The sequence below is a fragment of the Polypterus senegalus genome, chromosome 1 (genome assembly GCF_016835505.1).
Source record: "Polypterus senegalus isolate Bchr_013 chromosome 1, ASM1683550v1, whole genome shotgun sequence".
Classification (NCBI taxonomy): domain Eukaryota; kingdom Metazoa; phylum Chordata; class Cladistia; order Polypteriformes; family Polypteridae; genus Polypterus; species Polypterus senegalus.
Window position 1 is genome coordinate 277464581 of NC_053154.1, and position 20323 is coordinate 277484903.

Here is a 20323-nt window from a genome sequence, read left to right on the forward strand (position 1 = left end):
GGAATCAAATCCATATTGCACTGTGTGAGATAATATGACCAGACACACTCCACACCTGGGGCAGTTTTTCATGTGCTCTACCAAAAAATCATTATTGTGGTAGTGGTCCATATTCATATACACTGCCTTTTGGGTGTGCAAGCTGTACCCCATAGCTGACAAGTCATTCACAGAAATTAGAGAAAGACCCTTTTACCTTGAAGGAAGGAGGACAGATCTGAGAGTGGTTGTATATTTTACTGGACAGAATTGCTAGATTTTCTTTTCAGGTCTTTAGTGTCCAAGGTGGAGGGAGTGCTTTGTAAGTAACAGTGCAGCTTACCTGCACACCTTTTACTAAGTTTGGCAGACACTTTGCTAAGAGCAGAGGGGATCTTTAACAATTCCCAAGAGGACAGAATTATCTTTTTCTCGTGTGAAGAAACTGTCCTTTTAATTCACTATTTTTAGTTTACATACATGTAAAACTAAAGGCCTATTATTACAAAATATTAAGATTTACAGTTTTTGGAGTCTTCCATGTTCTTCATGGTTTTATGTCACCTGTAGTAAGTATGATAGATGACAGAAAAAATGCATACCTTTTGACATGATTCAATAAACTCTTCAATTGTAACAACTCCGTCATTATTTCTGTCCATTTTCTATGAGAGAAAAAAACAAAACATTAGAACAATTTTGATGAGAAAAGGTCATTCAGCCCAACAAGGCCCTACAGTTGTATCCACCCAGTGTCTCCAAAATGAAATGAACTGAACATTTAAGGGTCCCCAAAGTCTTACTGTCCACCTTACTCTTCTGCTGCAGTTTTCCAGTCACCTCTGTTTTTCTTCAGTATTTTTTGTTACTTTTGAGAATTAAGTATTTATATTAAATTTAAATTATCTGCTCTCATTTAAGGTGGGGAGGTGTCCGTTATCAGGTGTATTATAGGTGCGTATGGGCCTCTGAGAGGTCATGATCATTGCTCGTCTCACATTTGTCAAACTTCTTATGAATGTAACATTTCTGTGAAGTTAATATTGGTTTGTTGTATAAAGGATACATTTTCCTGATCCAATGATTAGAGATGAATATTATCTAGTGTGACTATAATACATGTACTGCAGCTCATGATACTGCTTTTAATTGTTTTCCATCTCAAAAGCTGAATTAACAGAAGACCTCAGCAGTAGCAGTCTACTAGTGGTAAGTGTCAAATATAATCCCATGAGCGATACTAGTAATAAAAACTGTTGTTCAGGAAGTCTGTTAAACTTGGAAATCTCTAATGCTGAGTTATCCTTTTGGAAAAAGTACTAGAGCATGAGCGTCATTAGTCAACTTTAGGTCTGTCTGCTGTTAATCGAATTCTCGTCAAATTGGCTCACTTGCTTTAGAGCTCTTTGTTTGCAATGCCAGAAATCACCAGAAATGTACGTTGTACTTTAGTATGACGTAGACTATAGTGTTAAGAATTCAATTTAAGCTTTCTACTTTTTGAATAATGTTTTGATTATCGGTTGTCAATGGTTGGTCTCTCTAAACTGTTCTAAATAGCAAAGCAGGAAATGTCAAACTATTTATCTCGCTGGAACATCCCTTTTTGTGTAGCTATATGGCCAGTGTAAAACAAGTGTACAGAATTACTGGAAAATAAAAGATTTAGATGTACTATTTCATTTCTAGCAATAATACATTTTTTGATATAATAGACATTTTGTATTTAGTGGAATGATAGCACAAACAAGCCATGTAATGAAGTGGCCTGCTCCATTTAAAGTATGTAGTGGCTTCTAATTCAGAAACGGTCTGAAAATGAAATCTTTAGCTAGCTAGTGCAGCTGATAGGGTTCAGGGCTGCCATCCCCTCTATTAGAATCGTAGATGCTTTACCTGAAAGAAGGACTCCACATGCTCTCGTGGGGCATCATCTTGCATGGAGGGGTACGTGTATTTGCCCATCATGTCATAGATGGATTTCATTATGTCCATCATCTCCTAAAAATAAAAGTCCACAAATGTTTTATTAGTTTTGTTTAAAAAGAGATGTAATCCTTATCTGGGTTCATCAGAAATCAGCAACAAACTGGGTTCTGTTTGTATAAAATACATTTTCTGTAATACCAATAGCCAACTAAATGTTAGCTTAGTAGCATAAACGTTTTAAGGTGATGTAGGAAAGTTCACAATTTACTTTAGATGCAACAGAAAGTAACACTTAGGAAATGTGCAATATTATGTGTGTCATTGATGAGAGAATGTCACACAGAGAGAATGCCCTAAAACCAAGGAAAGAATTCCATGTAGTGAGAAATGTTAGCATAAATGTATATCTGTTTTCTATATTAAAAGAAGTTATCAAGTTATGGAAACACAGCATTCAAGCAAATGGAATGGCTTTTCATTATACCAAACAACTATGGAACAGTTTTTTTTTTCTTTTTTTAACAGGCGGAAATAACCTGTTAAGAATCAATTTTTATATAGATGTGCACTCGTAGTGTTGGAACTGGCTGCCTTAAAAAGTGAGTGAGGGGGAGAGAGAGAGAAGAGTGCATCCTTGAAAAAGAGCACAATTCCAGGGAAACTGTCCCAGCCAGAGAGGGCCATGTTTTATTTAACGTTTTTGTTGTGATTAAACAGGGTTTTGCCCAGTTGGCACCATAATAGTGGCTTTTGACCCCACAACAGTAGATATAACATAAAATTGGCAAACCCAGTTGACCTAACCTACACACTCTTTGTGGTTGTGGAAGGAAAGCAGAAGTATATGAAGGAAAATCCACACCGAGACAGAGAGAGAACTTCACATGGGCAACAACTGCATATGGGATTCATACTGTGCCAACAAGCCACACGCATAAGTGCTCTATAAAGAGTCAGATATATATATATAAATAAAAAAAAAATGTCCTTTTGTTCATTCACTGTTCACCCCAAATAATGGGGTCAGATGATTTTTTCAGTTCCACAATGGCGGGCATTTCTGTGAGTGTTGCACTAATTAACATTCCAGTAGAAACTGTTAAGGGAACAAAAATATATTCTCTGCATCTCATCCACAGGTTGTTGCTTTCTTACACAAAATATTGGGTTAGGCATGATTTGTAAGAAATCTATATGATTCAGTCAGAAAATTATTGATTGTTGTCCCATAAGGTCACAGCATCAGAAGTGATTGTTTCCACGTTGTTCATAGTGCTGTTTCAGTAGGCAGACCTTTTAGAGCAGGACAACACTAACTTTCCTCTCATATCCCAAAGATGTGGATATTAAGTTATTATCACAATTAAATTGGATATTGCAAGTGTGGGCGTGTGCTTGAGTGGTCCTTTCATGGTCAGGTATCCCCTCCAGGACCTGATAGTGCTAGGATGAGTTCTGGCCTACTGTGGCCCTAGATTGGATTCAACAAGTTTAAGAGTAGTATGCCTTGGTTTTTTTTATTTTTGCTAATGGCTGTACACCTTCAAAAATGCAGAAGAGGTTGATTTTGATTTCTTGTGTTTTTTCTGAAGAAGTGTGCATAGGAGGACTTTAGAAGGGTCACTGAACTCATGAATGTGGTCTCGCCCATTAGAGTTTCTGATTCCTTTTGCTACAGTTTTAAGCCCCTGTCCATACACACTTGGGTATTTTTTTTTAAAATGTAGTATGTTGTATGAATTTTAGCCTTTCGTCCACATGCAAACTGCATTTTAGGTCCCTGAAAACAGACCTTTTGAAAAACACTTGCCAGAGTGAAGATGTTGTGACAGACGACTGGGGACCTTGACCCACCGTGACGCCTGGAGAGCGGAAGGACCGAGAGAGAGGCAATACCTTCCCTGGGACACAAGAGGGCAGCCCGGGGCCTTGGACTGCAGCACTTCCTGGTGTGGAAAATCCTCAGGGTGCACCTGGAGCACATCTGGGTGCATTATAAAAGGGGCCGACTCACTCCATTCAAGGAGCCGGAGTCGGGTGGCAGAGGACAGAGCTTGTGGGAGACGAGTGGAGGCAGCAAAGGAAAAGAAAAGAAAGTAAAAGGACTGTAAGTCTGAGCTATTTGTGATGCTTTTTGCACTGTGTGTATTGTGCTGAAGAAGAAAAATAAAAGCGTGCATTTTGGGACATTCTAAGTCCGTCTCTGTCTGTGTTCCAGACATCTTTCACAATGTTTAGAAACTCCACCTGCCCTGTTTATGTGTAGACAGGGAAAACTGAGTCTTTGGCCTGTAATGTCAGGGTGTGCACCGGTATCTTCGTTGTACGCCATTATCTTTTGTTATATGAGGCAATATCATGCAATGGTGGGAATAGCTAAAGTAGTTTTGGTGTTAACCTTGTTAACGCAACTTTTTACATGTTTACATTTAAATGTACAATTAATTTATCACCATATTGAGAAACAGATGCATCTGAATGCGCTATTGAGGTCACTGCTACATTGAACACTCTGAGGACGCAGACCCAGTCGCCAACGTCACCAGTTTTGGATAAGATGCAATTGGACCTCTAGTTGGTGGGACAACTTTTGGAGAACGAAGTGGTTGTTGCTGAAGGATGGTGGGACAATTTTCATTTGTCAAGGACATCGCTCTTGTCTTTTGGTGTATTTATTTAACAGATGAGAGGAGATTACAAAAGACGGAAAACACCTTTGGGTGTGTATATTCAATTTCCTGTGACTGAGTCTAAAGTTGAGGAACTTGTAGCACGGTTTCACTGGGACTCATGTAAAAAAAATCAAGCAACCATCCATAAATTTCATGGATTATTTGAACAGAAAGGGGAGGTTTTCCTGTGATTACAAGTGTTCATTTATTGACGTTGTAGTGAAATGGCTGGGTAGTGTTCTTGACACCAGTATTTAAGCAAATTCCATGCTGAACACACATTTAAAAAAAAAACACAAAAAAAAAAACAATGACCATTAATCTAAATGACATTCCCTTTGTTATCTATACCTGTTTCGTGCTCTTGACAGCAGATTTTTGTGTTTTTATATGGTGTCACACACGTGCGCATGGGAGGCAGCTAAAGGGCTTGAGTGAAGGCAATTCGGAGGCATGCCGGGGTGTGGCAGAGTGCACTGACTCTTTTTCTCCCTTGCCTGTAGACCATTCCCGGGGGATCTCACCTGGCTCTCCTGACATTACTTCCGGGACTGAGCCAATGGAAGTCGGCCACACCAGCTCCAGTCCCTCTGATGTCACGTCCAGCTATGAACCAATGGTGGAAGACCACGTGCCGGATCAATATGACCTCACTTCCTGTCTCCCCCTTTAAAACCTGCCCCTTTTCCTTTGTTTCCTCAGTCTTGTTTTGGACTCAGTTGAATGCACTTCAGTGCTGATTATTTGTTAAAACGACTTTTGCAGCCAGGATACCACATTATACGGGTGGCTGCCCCAAACCTTTATCTGTCCATGTCTCAATCTTGTGACAATGGATAGAGATTAAAAAAAAACAAAAAAAAAAACGGTGCAATTGTGGATGGGATTTTTTTTTAAAAAACGGAGGAGGAACACTCATGTTTTTAAAAAAAAATATCCCGATACATGTGGATTAGGCCATAGAACGGTTCTGTCAAACATTTCACAGCCAACTAGGTGGGAAAGAACAATCTGGAAACCTGTGCTTACCTCTTTAGTGATGCAGCCATCTTTGTTAAGATCATAGAGATTGAAGGCCCAGTTTAGACGATCATTAATTGTGCCTCTGAGAATGATGGACAAACCCATAACAAAATCCTGGAGAGACACACATGCACAAAGACTTTCTTAGTATATTTTTTCAGTTCACTAAAATGTTAACATGCATCAAATGAAAGTATCTTCTTCATGTGATCTCTCCGAAGTTCTGCATGTGTCTTAATAATGTGAAATCTGAGGGTGTCATCTGTCACTAAATAGTCCATTGACCTCCCTATGATCTCAAGATAATTTCATATTTTAGAAGCAAAACCATGATATCAAACGGCTAATCTAGAAGGGAATGTGTTGTGTATCAGTGTGAAAGTATGTGTTTTATGATTTATTATTACTGTTGTTGTCTTTGCATTCTGATTTTACATAAGTTCATGTTATTTCCAATTTCATCTTTATTGATTAGTTATCTACAGTGTCTCTAAGTTTACTTATGCTCCCTGTCCCTTGTGAGTGGGGCCCTTTAAGCAGGGTCACCCTGACATCACCACCTTTGAGCCCATCCTTTGGCTATTTAAGTGTGCTGAGAAGGCTCAGGAATTGGAGATCATTCATTTTTGGTGGGGTTCTGTCCGCATTGTTTGCTGTTTGGATTTACAAAATTTTTGATTGCTCTGTATTAAGGTTTATCATTTATGGATAGTGTTTTTGGACTTTCTTGCTTGGGAGTGCCTTTTAGACAACTTTGTGTGCCTCCTTTTGCTCTCTTGAACTTTTTTCCTGTATATTTCTGTTTTGTTAAACTTTCTATTCATAAAAAATCCTTAATAGCCTGTTTTATACAAGCCAAAGGTTTTATATTCATACTGTATCTCCTCTTGCAGGCCCTTTTTAAAATTTAAGGGACATTTAAGTTTATTTTTAAGGCTTTAATTCCTTCTGGGCCTGTGAACCCGTAGAGAGGCCACTAGAATTGAGATTAGGTCCAGTGGGGTAAGACCTTTCTTTTGGCCATTTGGAAGACACCACGTCATGACAGAAAGTACCTGAATATGTTCATTAAAAAGAAAAAACAATTGTACACAACAGCAGTGTAAAAGCTATAGTCTGAAACTGCAAATAAATATATATTCAATATGTTAATATGTCTGGCATTCTGAGGACTTTCATTGGGTAATTTAGTATGTGTGCTATCATAAGATGGTTACTCGGGAGTGGCAGCCCATATTTTTCATGTGGGGGAACTCCAGACAGTGGTGGAAGCAACATTCTGAATATAACAAAATGTTTTGTGATATAAGATTGCAGCCCAAAGCCTGGAGGCCTTCATATTTATTTTATGGGTAATATCTTCTACCGTAAGAAAGGGGTCCCCATAACTACATTTTAACTTTGGGGAGCCATAGGCTGTGTCCTGCCTTGGGAAGGGCTGCAAATCCCTGCTTTCTTTGATCATACCTGAGCATATCTGTGGCTGCTGGAAGCATGTTTCTCATTTATTACACTATAAAAAAATCAAAACTTATAAATGATGGTATGCCAAGATCTGTAATGCTACCGTTTTCAAGTATTGTGATTAATCCGTGATTATGATGTTGTTGGATGCAAATTCTAGGCTGTTCAGGATCAGACATTCCAAGCTTTGATTGCAGTAGACATAAGTATAGACTTAGGTTATATTCACACTGGCAATTCGTTCCGTGCTTAAGCACATTTGTCTGCATGTAACCCCGCAAAGTCTAGTTTGTTGGTCTAGTGTGATCGCTCCGTGCCAGGCTGTACCATGCCCTAGCCCACTTGGAAGAGTAGGGCTCAAGCACTGTTCAGTAGCATTCAGGAACAGTGTGATTGCTAAACGTGCCTGAGCACGGAAAACAGACATAACGTCAATGACGCAACAAGTTCTCATTTCATTCAATTTCTTTTGAGTGTTTATTCTCTTCTTATACATGAATGTGAATTGCAGTTGCCAAGAAATGCTGCAAATTTCTCCCTTAACATTATTTCTCACTGTACAAATCTTGGACATGCAGCATGATTAACAGCAAAATGTTGCGCTGCACACTCAATAAAACTGTAAGAGGGTTGAGCGTTATACAGAACAAATGTGTTAGTGTGAGTACACCATTAAAATGTGTTAGTCATGCAGGATCTCCAGGCATATGTTTCACCTTATTATCTCTCTGATTATTTCAGTTACATTTACTTTTTGTATGTATGGGCTTGGAGCCCTTGCACAAGTTTATGACTTGATGTACGCTTTAATAACTTCTGTCATTACATTCATCTACACACGCACATACAGAAATTAGGCTCAACACACAGTAAAAACTATGGATTAAGAATTCCAGAAATGCAAAGCATTGTAATATATAACATAATAACATATAATCTTCAATTACATGAGCCACTGGCAAGAATGAGGATAAAAGTGGCTAGCACATTTGTGTCCGGCTCCGGACAGCGTGTTCCAGAACTCCCCAAGTGATCATCATCTTACCTCAAAGCTGACTGATCCATTTTTGTCAGTGTCAAAGGCTTCAAATAAGAAATGGGCGTATGTACTGGAATCTGTTAAGGACAAAAGGGTTATGTTTATCTCTATCAAAGAGTGAAATTAGATTCCTTCAAAGATTCACAGTTTCACTCTTGTAAATCTGACACTTCATTATCAAGCAAATCTTACTATCACAGTGCAAACATCTTTGAATCATGCAAACCCAGTGATCAATCGACTGAGTAGAAGAATTCACTGAAACATCCACATCACAAGCTCATATCACTTCAGCCAGACAACTAGATGAATTTGTTTTAGAATAAATGGCATTGTTACATTTACATTTATTCATTTATATCAGATGCTTTCATCTTAAGGGACATATGAGCTACATTTACAAATATAAGTGCAAAGGGAACAGAATGGCATTAAACTCAATTTAGTCTGTGGTCGATATACTGGACTTTACAGAACAATGAAAAAATATTTGTTAGAGTAATAAGTAGGACAAACTTTTTGAAATTTAACATCAAAGCAATTATATATAAACATGATACTAAAACTAACTTATGTTTAATTTTCAGAAGGAGCAAACAATATACCGAAATAAAAATGAACTGTTAAAAATGATATATAACGTGTATATGCACACATTAATCAAAACAGATCAAAAAAAGACATGCAAGAATCTAGGCTATGCTAAAAATACGAACAACAGTTACATGAAAAAAAAATCAACAAAAGTTATATCAGGAAAACTAAAATGCAATTATGAAACAGAAAAAAGCAAATCAATGGAAATGAAAACTATAACAATAATAAGAAAAAAAAAGTGAAAACCAATATTCTAAAGGTTATGTCATAGAAGGAAGACGAAAAAAACCTGAGGATTGAATAATTAGGCAGTCTAGTAATGTCCTTTGTCCAAAGTGGCTCTGTCTGGTTCAAACAAGGTCTCAAGGTCAACAGCACGTGGTCACTGGTAATACATGTACAGCCTCTTCATCAGGGCATATTCAAGTAAATAAAAAATGGATCTAGGCATTAAATTCTGTAAAATTATATAGGGGATCCTGCACAGTTGTAGGTTCAGTTTCAGATGGATAAATTTGCCATTTTACTTACCAATCTTCATTCAGCAAGCCATAATGGCAAACTGAAAAGTTTTTTTTCAGAAAGGTTTGTAAATTTATTAAAAATCTAAAACTGGAAGTCTTTTATTGAGATAGTTATTCAGACCATTAATGCCATACTTTGGCAGCAATGCCAGGTCCAAGTCTTCTTGAGTAAGTCTTTACAAACTTAGGACTCCAAGATTTGGGCAGTTTATCCCACTCTTCCTGGCAGATCCTCTCCAGCTCCATTAAACTGGATGGAAAGTATCAGTAAACTGTCATCTTCAGGTTGCTCTGCAGATGCATTATGGGGTTTATGACTAGGTTTTGGTGCTTGTCTGTCTGTGTGACAATCAGCGCTTTGTAAAACTTCTCATAGAGAAGTAATGTGACCGCTAAGCACAAGTGGTGGGTGTTTTTCACAAAAATTAAGGGCACAAAGGGAAAACAATAATTGTTAAGATTTATTTTTCTTTTCCTTCCTAAAATATACATTTTAATTTAGTTTAGATTTTGAAAGTATCTGACTCAGAATGTAAACTGGAGGGACACACACATGGGACGTTTTTAATAGCTACTTACCTCCTTGGGGGAAAAACTGTGAGTAAATCAGCTTGAAAGTGTCCTCGTTGACAACACCACTGGGGCACTCCTGTGGATATCAGTGTGAAATACCAGTGTTAGGGGTTTTCAGATTAAGTAGAAAAAAATCCCCAAGAGCTAGACAGATACTCACATTTTTAAAACCACGATATAGAACTTGTAACTCCTTCTTGGTGAATTTAGTTTGTTCTTGAAGCTTGTCAAGTCCCTCTGGTCGATGGCAGACAGTGGACAGCTCAAAATCATCTTCAATGCTGTCTGTAAAGATAAAAGACCACCATAGATGAGAATTATCCTAACCTTCAGCTTAGCCCTCCACATAGGTAAGGTGGTGCCTATATACAGTATAAATTAGATGAGTAACAGCACAGTGCGGCAGAAAGATTTACAGCATTACATCATTTGGATGTCACTACTCTGGCGTCTCCCTGGGCACCTGTGTTGTGTTCTCCCACAACAGCTGTAAGGTAAACAAGTGACTGTAAACTGGCAGGCATAAACATACAAATGTCAGTGTGTCATTCGATGGATTGAGCATGGGAAAGGCGCTATATAAATAAAATCTATTACTGTTATTATTAATGCATATGTAGTTCCTGTTTTGGGCATGCTGTTGGTAGAATATAGCCAAGTAGAGCTCAGTTCCACACTACCTTGTAATGATTTATAACTTGGTTGGCTGAAATTAGGGTTAGGGTTAGGGAACTGTGATGAAACGTCATGAGGGAACTATGGAATCACTCACATGCCCTGCGATTCCCAGTCATATACTTTGATCCCCTCAGAGACTGGGCTTTGCAATTACAGTCTAGGAGTCAAGTTGGACTCTTGTAGTGTGACACCAGCCTTATTGAAGTGAGAAACAGCTATGCTAAATGACCAGTGCGGTTATAGCAGGACTACATGAACAGTAATGTCTCCTTTACATTTAAGATTTGAGGCTTTCAGGTCTCATTGCTGCTTCCTTCCATGTTCAGATGAGTTGCATTTTTTTGCATAGGTGTGATTGTAGGTGAGCCACAAATTCTTCATGACAGCTGCATCATCGAGGCCCATCACAGACATACTAGAAATCACTGACTCCATGCAGGCGGCTTGTAACAATGCTGCTTAGGTGGACTTCAATACCCAGTAACCCTGGAAGTGCTGCACTATTGGGCAGCATTGAGCTACACAGGGGTTACTGGATGGGAGTAACATAATGAGGTGCTAACCTTTAAAAAGGAGCTGTAACACGCCACAAGGGAATCATCTATGTTTCCACGTTTCACCCTCAATCGGATTACAGTATTCTGGATATATTTTCTCGTCCTGCTTGTTCATGTGATTTCGTCTGGGTTGGATACATCTTCATCAGGGGATCGCTCCTGATCACTTCAAATCTCCTCACAACAGCTGTAATTTGGTAGAATAAAAATTCAGAGGGCTGTTCGCAGGGGGTTTTATTCCATTTGCCATCTTCATCTGCTTCAGTTGTACTGGATTGCGTCTGGACCTTACCATTAGTGTTTACCGTTTTGTGCTCTGTGCTTTATCGTGTTTCTTTCTGTTCAGTGTTAATTAAATAACTATCACTGGAGGGTAAACTGGATGGGCTTCTACATGCAGATTGTTGGTTTAATAATTGTTTTCTTAACCTTCTTTATTTGTTTGAAGCACTGTATGCGTCTCTGTTTGAGTGTGTGCATGCAAGTCTGGTCAAGGTTGGGTACCTTCCTGGGGTCTCTGAAACAAATTATTATTTTTACTTTTTAATTTATTTAAAACCTATAACATTCCATAAAATCAAGTCAAAATTAACAAAACTAAATTCAATTTAACCCCCACCCATGAGAAAGAGAGGAAGGCCAAAAGCCAGAGTAAAACTTTTGAGAGTAGTCTTTTCCCCCCCAATATAAATGCTGTCTAAAATGTTGTTGATTACATCCTGCCAGGTTTTTAGAAAGTTTTGAACAGATCCTTTAAGAGAGAATTAGATTTTTTGTCCAATTTCAAATAGTATATAGCATCAGTTACCCACTGACTTAAAACAGGTGGGTTAGGATTCTTCCAGTTGAGCAAGATAAGTCAACGTGCCAATAGTGAAGTAAAGGCAATTACAGTTTGTTTGTCCTTCTCCACTTTAAGCCCATCTGTGAGTACACCATAAACAGCTGTTAATGGATTAGGATGGATTGTGACACCAAGGCTGTCTGAAAGGCATTTCAAGATTTTTGTCCAGAATGTTATTTTGGTACACGCCTAAAACATGTGGCCTAGTGAGGCTGGAGCTCGATTGCAGTGTTTGCAGGTTGAATCATATCACCATTTTAAGATGATGTGAATTTAAGCATCTTGCAATCTCTAAAGGTTTCTGTAAACATTCACTGAATCTTTAAAGACATGTCACCCCATGGTGAAGTAATGTTGCTTGTTCATAAGTGGCTAATAGAGGGGTCAATGTTGAAAAAATATATATTAAATGGGCAAACCTTTGATGTATGAAGCAATTCCAGGCAGGAACACAGACCTCATATTTACAAGTATGTAATGAAAAGAATTTGGAATAGATTTTAAAGCTCCAGGATAGGACATGGCAGAGTGGTAGCTTTGCGGCTTCACAGCATGGAGACTGCGGTTCATATCCAAGGTGCTCCCTGCTTCGAATTTCCATGTTCTACCTGTGATTGCATAATTTCGTTCGGGTACTCCAGTTTCCATCCACAATCCAAAGACATGCAGGTTAGGTAAATTGGTGATGCTAAATTGACTCCTTATGTGTATCTTTGTGTTCACCCTGCGATGTGCTGGCACCATGTCCGAGGGTTGTTCCTGCTTTGTGCTCAATGCTTTGTGGGGTAGGCTGCAGCTGCCTCATGCCCCCTGCTCCGGAGAAGCAGGTTTGGAAAATGAATTAATGGATTAAATACTCAAAAAAACTTTACAACAAGTCTCCTTTAAATGGATGGATAGATTTTTTTCTATCATCTTTTTAAAGTCATTTATACTTCTCAGTCATCGTTCCACATTGTTAGGTTATTTTGCATCCTCGTTTGGAAAATTTGTTCAACTAAAAACAGACTTTCCTGCAGATACTAATTATATATTGTATGTAGTCTATCAGTGTGCCAATAATGTTAAATATTGTCATTCCACCAAAGTCCAAGATTCTATTACATTTTTCTTCGAAAATTTACAAAAGTTCTTCAGACATTTTTGATAGGGCAAAGAGGTTCATTTGGTTTCCACAAAATTAGATTTAAAGGAGGAGCGCTACCATCCTCTCTTTGGGTCATTATGGTTTATCTATGGTAGTTCTAACGTACCTGTGACTACTAGCTGGAACTCCTAATACTCAGAACATGCCAGGTAGTAGTCATGGACCAGGGCTTAAAAAGCCTTTTTTGGTCAACAGTCCAGGGTGCTTGGAATTCAAAGACAGAGTTGGACAAGAGCTCATATGGTTGGAAGAAGTGAAGGCCAGTGTTTGAGGAAGAGTGGTTTTATTTGAAAATAAACAGGGAGAGTGAGAACATACTGTGGGTAAGTGGACAAGCCACCTTACATGGTAGTCAGTGGTCACTGCTTATAGACATAAGCCCAGGTAGCCTTACTATTCAGTGTTGTTACTTGATTGGAAGTATTTTAAAAATAAAACATTTTTGTTATTGCTTTGGCCTCCTGGATTATCACTTGATTTCAGCGATGGCACATAAGCACCCTGCCTCAGTTCACAAGGTGTAATCAAAAACTCCAAGTTACACATAAGCCCTCAATTAAAACAATCATAGAGCTTGGAAGATACAAACATATGGACCTAGTACCGAGGGTGCTTATCTAAATCAAGAACAAAAAGTCAGACCACCATTTACAAGGGCAAGTGTCTTATTTCAACTAACGGAAAAAGTCAGAAAGAGGTCATGTTATGTGCATATGTCTTAACTGCCCAGTGCAGGCCTCACTAAACCTCTTAGTCAGGGCTGTTCTCCCACCAAAGCACTGCACACTGTCCTCTCACCCACTTTCCTTTTCTGCTGTACATGTTGTTAAGTGAAATCCCCATCATCTCCTCACCCATCAAAAGGTTGTTTTCCCACTGCCCACCCAGCTTAAAGCTCTGGCAGGTGAGAACTATTTCAAACTCTCTCCACATCATGGGGTTTCCTAAGATGTTCCGTAACTCCTGCTTAAATTATGCTCTTGATTTCTGAATATAACTAACTAACCGTGTAAGTCCTGCTGTAAAGAGCTTGGGGTCTTAGAAACTATTGAAATCGTCAGAAAAAAAACTAAAATGTAGAGATGTCAGGTAATTAAAAGGAACTACTCTAGGCATCTCTCTCCTAGGAGGATTTGTTTTTCCGACATGCTCGCATCACTTGTGTATTAGTGGCAGGAGGAAAAGTAAAAGGGATACGATTTTGCCGATGTTAGCAGCTAAGCAACTTTGTCTTTCTTTGGAGGTTTTGTTATGCTGACGTGCTCTCCTCGCTTGTGTTATTAGCAGATAAGCGAGTTTTCTGTTTCCTCGGAGGCAGAGCTCTTTCCCCGACTCCACCTCTCATTTCTGGACCGGGCTGGACAGACACACACACTTCCACGCACAGACGTTTATATTTAAGATGAGCAAAAGCAATCTCTTCTAATAAGGTGGCCAAAACCGACCACAATAGAACAGACAGACAGCTTGTGTCTGAAGAATAAGTTCTTTATAGCGCACTCATCACATTATGTAATATGACCCGACATTTTGTTTGCCTGTTTTCTTGCTTCTGCACTGTTTGACAGGGATAGGTGCTCTAAGACTCCCAAGTCTTTCTCATAAACCATACTTTCTTTTGTCATATTCTGTTGGGAATCTCACCCTGGGTGAGATTTGTTGTTTTATGTGTGTGTTTTTTTGTTCTTGTAGTGTTCTGCTTATCATTGTTAATTATTTCCTTTTATTATCTGGTGTTAGTATACTTTTGTATTCTCAGTCTTTTCTTAATCATATTCATTGTTGATGTATTGTCTTTGATGGAGTCGAGGCAGGGGCACTAATTATTTCACAGGCCCCTTCTCTGTTCACAGCACGTGGGGACCATTTTAAATATCCCCCTGCTACTCTGTGTGTGGAGAGGCCTTGGATTTAGTAGGAGTTCTTGTGCCTCATTCCTTTTTAAGTTTTGTCAGTTATTTTATTTGGGGGCTATCTCTAGTTTACGATATTTTTGGGGTTGTTATTTAGGAGTTTAGGATTCTTTAATTTAGTTTTTTCTGTATTTAGCTTAATAAATGAAAGTAAATAATTCACATTTTTTGTTTGTAGCCAATGTTTTGGGGTGGTTACTTATGAATGTGACAAATCACAACATTCTTTAACCAAACTGATACTATGGTATAGCACATAATACTCCTATTCATGCATAATACTTTTAGTCGGTGTAAAATGACTATTTCTTTAATTAATTCAGATTTGTCTGCATATGGGGCAAGCTTATCTTCATATTTTTACTGATGCTTGGTTATTAGCTAATACACTAAGTTTCATATTTACATTTACACAAGCTGTTTATTATATTTTTATATTGGTAATTTCAACAAAAGACAATAATTAGAGACACTTCAATCTTTGACGTTCAGAAACTTATTCTGACATCATGTACTGCATGTGTTTAATTCATTACTACTCTGTTCACAGTACATAAAGACCCCTGCGTCTTGTAGTTAATAATTTTTTTTTTTTGTTCTTTATTTCGCCTTATACAATTTCTTGAATTAGGAATTTGTTAGTTTTCGCATACCCCTTGGGGTCAGAGCGCAGGGTCAGCCATTGTACAGCGACCCTGGAGCAATTGCAGGTTAAGGGTCTTGCTCAAGGGCCCAGCAGAGTAGGATCTCTTTTGGTAGTGACGGGGATTCAAATCGCCAACCTTCGGAATACCAGCACAGACCCTTAGCCTCAGAGCCACCACTCCACCATGTCTTATGGCCATGTATCATGTATATGTATCTAGATTCACATATGCAAATGACACAATTAGTTAGAAAGGAGAAATTTAGAGAGTCTACATATCTACAATGCTGCTTAAGTGGTCTACAAAAGAGTTTACACATCAGGACTGTGATACACACAAAACAACACTCTAATGAGAGAGAGAGAGAGAGAGAGGGGTTAGGAGCAAGCGCTGATACAGCACATTACCACACCCACCACACGACAAACCAACTCAGGATCCCACTGTAATAATAAAAGCCAAAAAAAAGAAACATACAAGATTGAGAGAAAGGTGACGATGCTGTTTTGAGATTAAAAGGTGAAGGTAAATATGAATTGCACAGTCATAAGACAAGGAATGAAGAACGACTTAGAAACCGCCCCCATGACTAAAGAGCCCAGACATCAAGATGACACAATAATCAGCAGGGTTCACAACAAAGCACAATGTGAACAAAAAAAATATACATTTAAGGGACAGCAAGTGGGGGCAACAAGACTGGTTTGGCATGTGAAAGAAGAAAGACAGATATGTGGATAGAAGAGTGTGGATATACACGGATATGCAGCACCACGAGATAGAAGAAGACGAGTGACAAAACAACAGAGGAGCGAGAATCTGGCACAGTGGATAATCAACAGTGGGGTTGATATGGCAAGGTGACCTCTTTGTGGAGGAAAAAATAACATTATATACTGTTTTATTATCAAATATCCTTTCTTGCTTCTTTGCAATGCACCAGTATATTCATAAAACAAGAGCTCTGTTATCTAAATCTGTGCTGAAAGTCTAATGATACACTCATTGTTTTTCCATATTGTATTTTAATATTTCATCCTTTCATTTATGTGATACAAATTAAGACAAATGTCCTATAAGTGCCAAAGCTGGCTTAACTGACTCTTTATATAAGGCACATCAAGTACAGCAAACCACAACGAAACTGATCAGCTTTCATCAATCTTCAGCCAGTTTATGATGTCTAAAAAAAGAAAGAAATTTGAAACTTTGCAAATGTTTTCAACAAAATAAGGTTGATTTCACGTCTGTCCTCATAGAGCAGGGGTACTTGATTACAATCCTGGGGGTTTGCAGTTGCTGAAGGTTTTTACTTCAATTAGAACCTGTTTATTTACTACTAAAGTAATATTTTGTGGGCATAGTTTAAGTTAACTCACATGTTACGATTCAGAAGCCTAACGTGCTTCCATTTAAATCTGAGTACAAGCGTCATGAAGAATCTGTGCTAATAAAATGTTTCGAAATAAATGAAAGAGAAGGGATGGACCACAAAACGTATGGATAAAGTTCCCCGAATACACAAAAAATATATGGTTTTTGTCTTGGTGGAATAAAAGCATTAACAAGCCATATAATTAAATACCAAATTCCATTATTAGTCAGGCCTGGCTTCTAATTATGAAACTGTTTGGATTGAAAGTCTGCAGCCACTGCGGACCTCCAGGACTGTAACTGAGTACCCCTCTCATTGAGATGGCATGTTCTCCTGTATTTATCTTCAGTTCTCTTTGGAAATTCCAGTTTTCTCCAGCACTTCAAGCAAACACAGTAAAAACACAAGACCAGACTCTGAGTGGGGTACCTCGTGTTTGAGTACACCAAGCACTGAACTTGTGTCCCATCGCTTTCCAATGTGCTCCTGTTGTTCTTCAATTTCAATTGAGAAAGGTATAAGAAGCAGCTAACAGATTAACACCAAGATGTATTATTTCAACAGGGAGGCTACACACTCTGTCTGGTGTTGTAATTAATGCACCTCTTCTTTTTGGATGAAGACACATATTGAACCTACACGCTTTAGGATTTTCCACTACCTGTCCATTATTAGAGCACATTATAATGGTATTCCTTACACTGTTATGTCATTGACCAGATTTATAATATTTACAATAATATATTATGTAAAAACGGCCATCGAGAAAACCTACATCCATCCATTATCCAACACGCTATATCCTAACTATAGGGTCACGGGGGTCTGCTGGAGCCAATCCCAGCCAACACAGGGTGCAAGGCAGGAAACAAACCTTGGGCAGGGCGCCAGCCCACTGCAGGGCACACACACACACACACCAAGGACACACTAGGGACAATTTAGGATCGCCAATGCACCTAACCTGCATGTCTTTGGACTGTGAGAGAAAACCCACGCAGACATGGGGAGAACATGCAAACTCCACGTAGGGAGGACCTGGGAAGAAAACCCAGGTCACCTAACTGCGAGGCAGCAGCACTACCCACCATGCCACCGTGCCGCCCAAACCTACATTTATATTTTAATTATATACAGTACATATATTCACATTGTCAGGCCCTTTCTGTCAATCGGCAGAGGTGATTTACTTGCAGTACGTGACAAGCATATTGCAATGCAAGGTGTTTATTCAGCATCTCCAACACTTGCAGTAGTCACTAATCATCAACAAGGAAGATCAGCACTGTCAGTCCACATTGAAACTGTCAGAATTGTGGATCTTTAGCCCAGAGAGGACACAAATTTATTCACATCCATTACGCAAAATGGCAAGCAACCATCTTCCCAACCCATGAAGCACATCAAGACTTAAAGCATGGCTTCTGCTTAAACGGTACAACACATATTAACATGTGCCCTTCATCACATAAATAAACGAATGGTATAAGAACTGTATCCGCAGACATTTAGAAATGAACTGGAATAATCTCCCATGCTGTCTAAAACCCCAGAGTCACACACATCATGAAACCAATTAAAGAATAAAACAAAGTAAGGAAAACGGCACTTGCATTCACTGATTGTGGGCGCGGTGCTGGGCTGGCAGCAAGGCAGCAGTTTGAGGAACCTCTGCTTTATGGTTTTTTTGTTATGGCTGGGAGGATTACCTAGAAATTACCAACCAGAATAGAGAGGTTAACAGAGAGTAACACTTGCAGGAAGGCATTTAAAACACGCAACACCCCGGAGCACACACACACACACACACACACACATAGAGCGCAGCATATCCACACCAGCAAGGCACGAGGAGGCCTGAGAGCCACATTTGTGCAATCACTTCATGGAAATGGATGAGACGTGTTATATAAAGTTTGATATTTCCACAAACTATAGTGATTTTACGATATTTGGACCATATGCAGGAAATGATCCTAAAGCTAATTTGTGCTAATGAGTCGACCTGCCACTGACTCACTACAGGACCTTGATCAAAGCGTTTAATCTCCTTGTGCCCCAATTGTATTATTGTGAATTTCTATACAACATTACTTAAATATATGTTAAGTGCTCAAAATGCAAAGCAGTTAATAAGGTATGTAAATTTGAATGTAGGGCAACAGATAAAATATTAACTACAGTTCAAGTGTGGTAGATAAAATTTAAAAATTATGCTTCTGTATACTCTAAGCAGCATTCAGCCAAGTCACTTCTTTACTGTCCAAAGCTTCTTTTCAGCCGCTATTCATGTGGTCCCCAGTAGACATATCTAATACTACTACTACTACTACTAATAATAATAATAATACATTTTATTTATATAGTGCCAAGTGTCCTTATGGAACTTTACAGACCAAAAGAGTCAAAGCTTGACTGAAAGTGCCAAATTCCATATTGTCCAATGAGAGAGGAACATTTGTGTCAGTTGAAGCATCTAAGGACCATACCTAAGTGCCAAAAGAAGCTTTCACAGGCATCAGATGTGGACTTTGGCAGATGCCCTAAGAAACTCCTGTGTTGTAAAGTTACACTGGGCTAAATTGTGGCTGTTATGACTCCTTCATTGCCTTAATTCTCATGCCTCTTCAAAAGTGCACACCTCAGAAACACGTGCTTATTTGTATATATTGTGAGACATGGCCCGGACAAAGTCAGGTAGACATGGTTAAATCACCCACAACACGTTTATTTACACAACTAATATTTACAACAGCACACACAACCCCCAAACTCCCCAAAAGTCCAGGCCCTCACACAATGCCTCTTCTTACTTCAGGCTGCCTCCACTCCTCTCCACCAAGACCTCGTCTGTCGTCCTCCTGACTCCAAGCAACGAATGGAGTGAGTCGGCCCCTTTTATACACACTCAGACGTGCTTCAGGTACCTCCAGATAATCTTCCGCCGGCACTCCCCAGTGTGGCGGAAGTACCGGCTGCGCACCCAGAAGCACTCTGGGTGTCCCTGGCCTTCTTCCCCCCCAGCACCTCCGGATGTGGCGGAAGTGCTGAGGGCCAGGGCTCCTCAGGGATTGGGGCGCCCCCCCTTGGCGGTGACCACGGGCCCCTATAGGGTTGAGCTTCCAAGCTCCATTCCATTGGTCTCCAAAGCCATCAGGGTGGTCGCCCTCTTTTGGTCTGGAGGAGGCGCAAGCCCTCCTCCGGTCCTCCTGGGCATCCTGGCTGGGTAGCACCCGCAGCCCCTCGCCACAATATATATATATATATATATATAATAAAATATACAGTATACACATACACAATGCTTATGCCATGCTGACCACATACAAGAATGTTTCAGTTTCCTACATTCAGAGTTGCTT

General features: G+C 39.3%; 1 protein-coding gene across 5 annotated transcripts in view; it reads right to left on the reverse strand.

Annotated features, from left to right (window-relative positions):
• LOC120542545 (Kv channel-interacting protein 2-like) overlaps positions 1-20323 on the reverse strand; it is a 718730-nt gene that overhangs the window by 9615 nt on the left and 688792 nt on the right. For 4 of the 5 annotated variants that reach the window (XM_039775108.1, XM_039775093.1, XM_039775086.1 and 1 more), the window contains exons 2-7: positions 9961-10085; positions 9807-9876; positions 8113-8183; positions 5610-5717; positions 1876-1980; positions 582-644 (exon numbers count right to left, since the gene is read on the reverse strand). In XM_039775108.1, coding sequence (XP_039631042.1) covers positions 582-644; positions 1876-1980; positions 5610-5717; positions 8113-8183; positions 9807-9876; positions 9961-10085 — 542 coding nt within the window. Of the gene's footprint in view, positions 1-581; positions 645-1875; positions 1981-5609; positions 5718-8112; positions 8184-9806; positions 9877-9960; positions 10086-18574; positions 18671-20323 lie in introns of all 5 variants that reach the window. The other variant, XM_039775078.1, reaches the window with a different exon arrangement.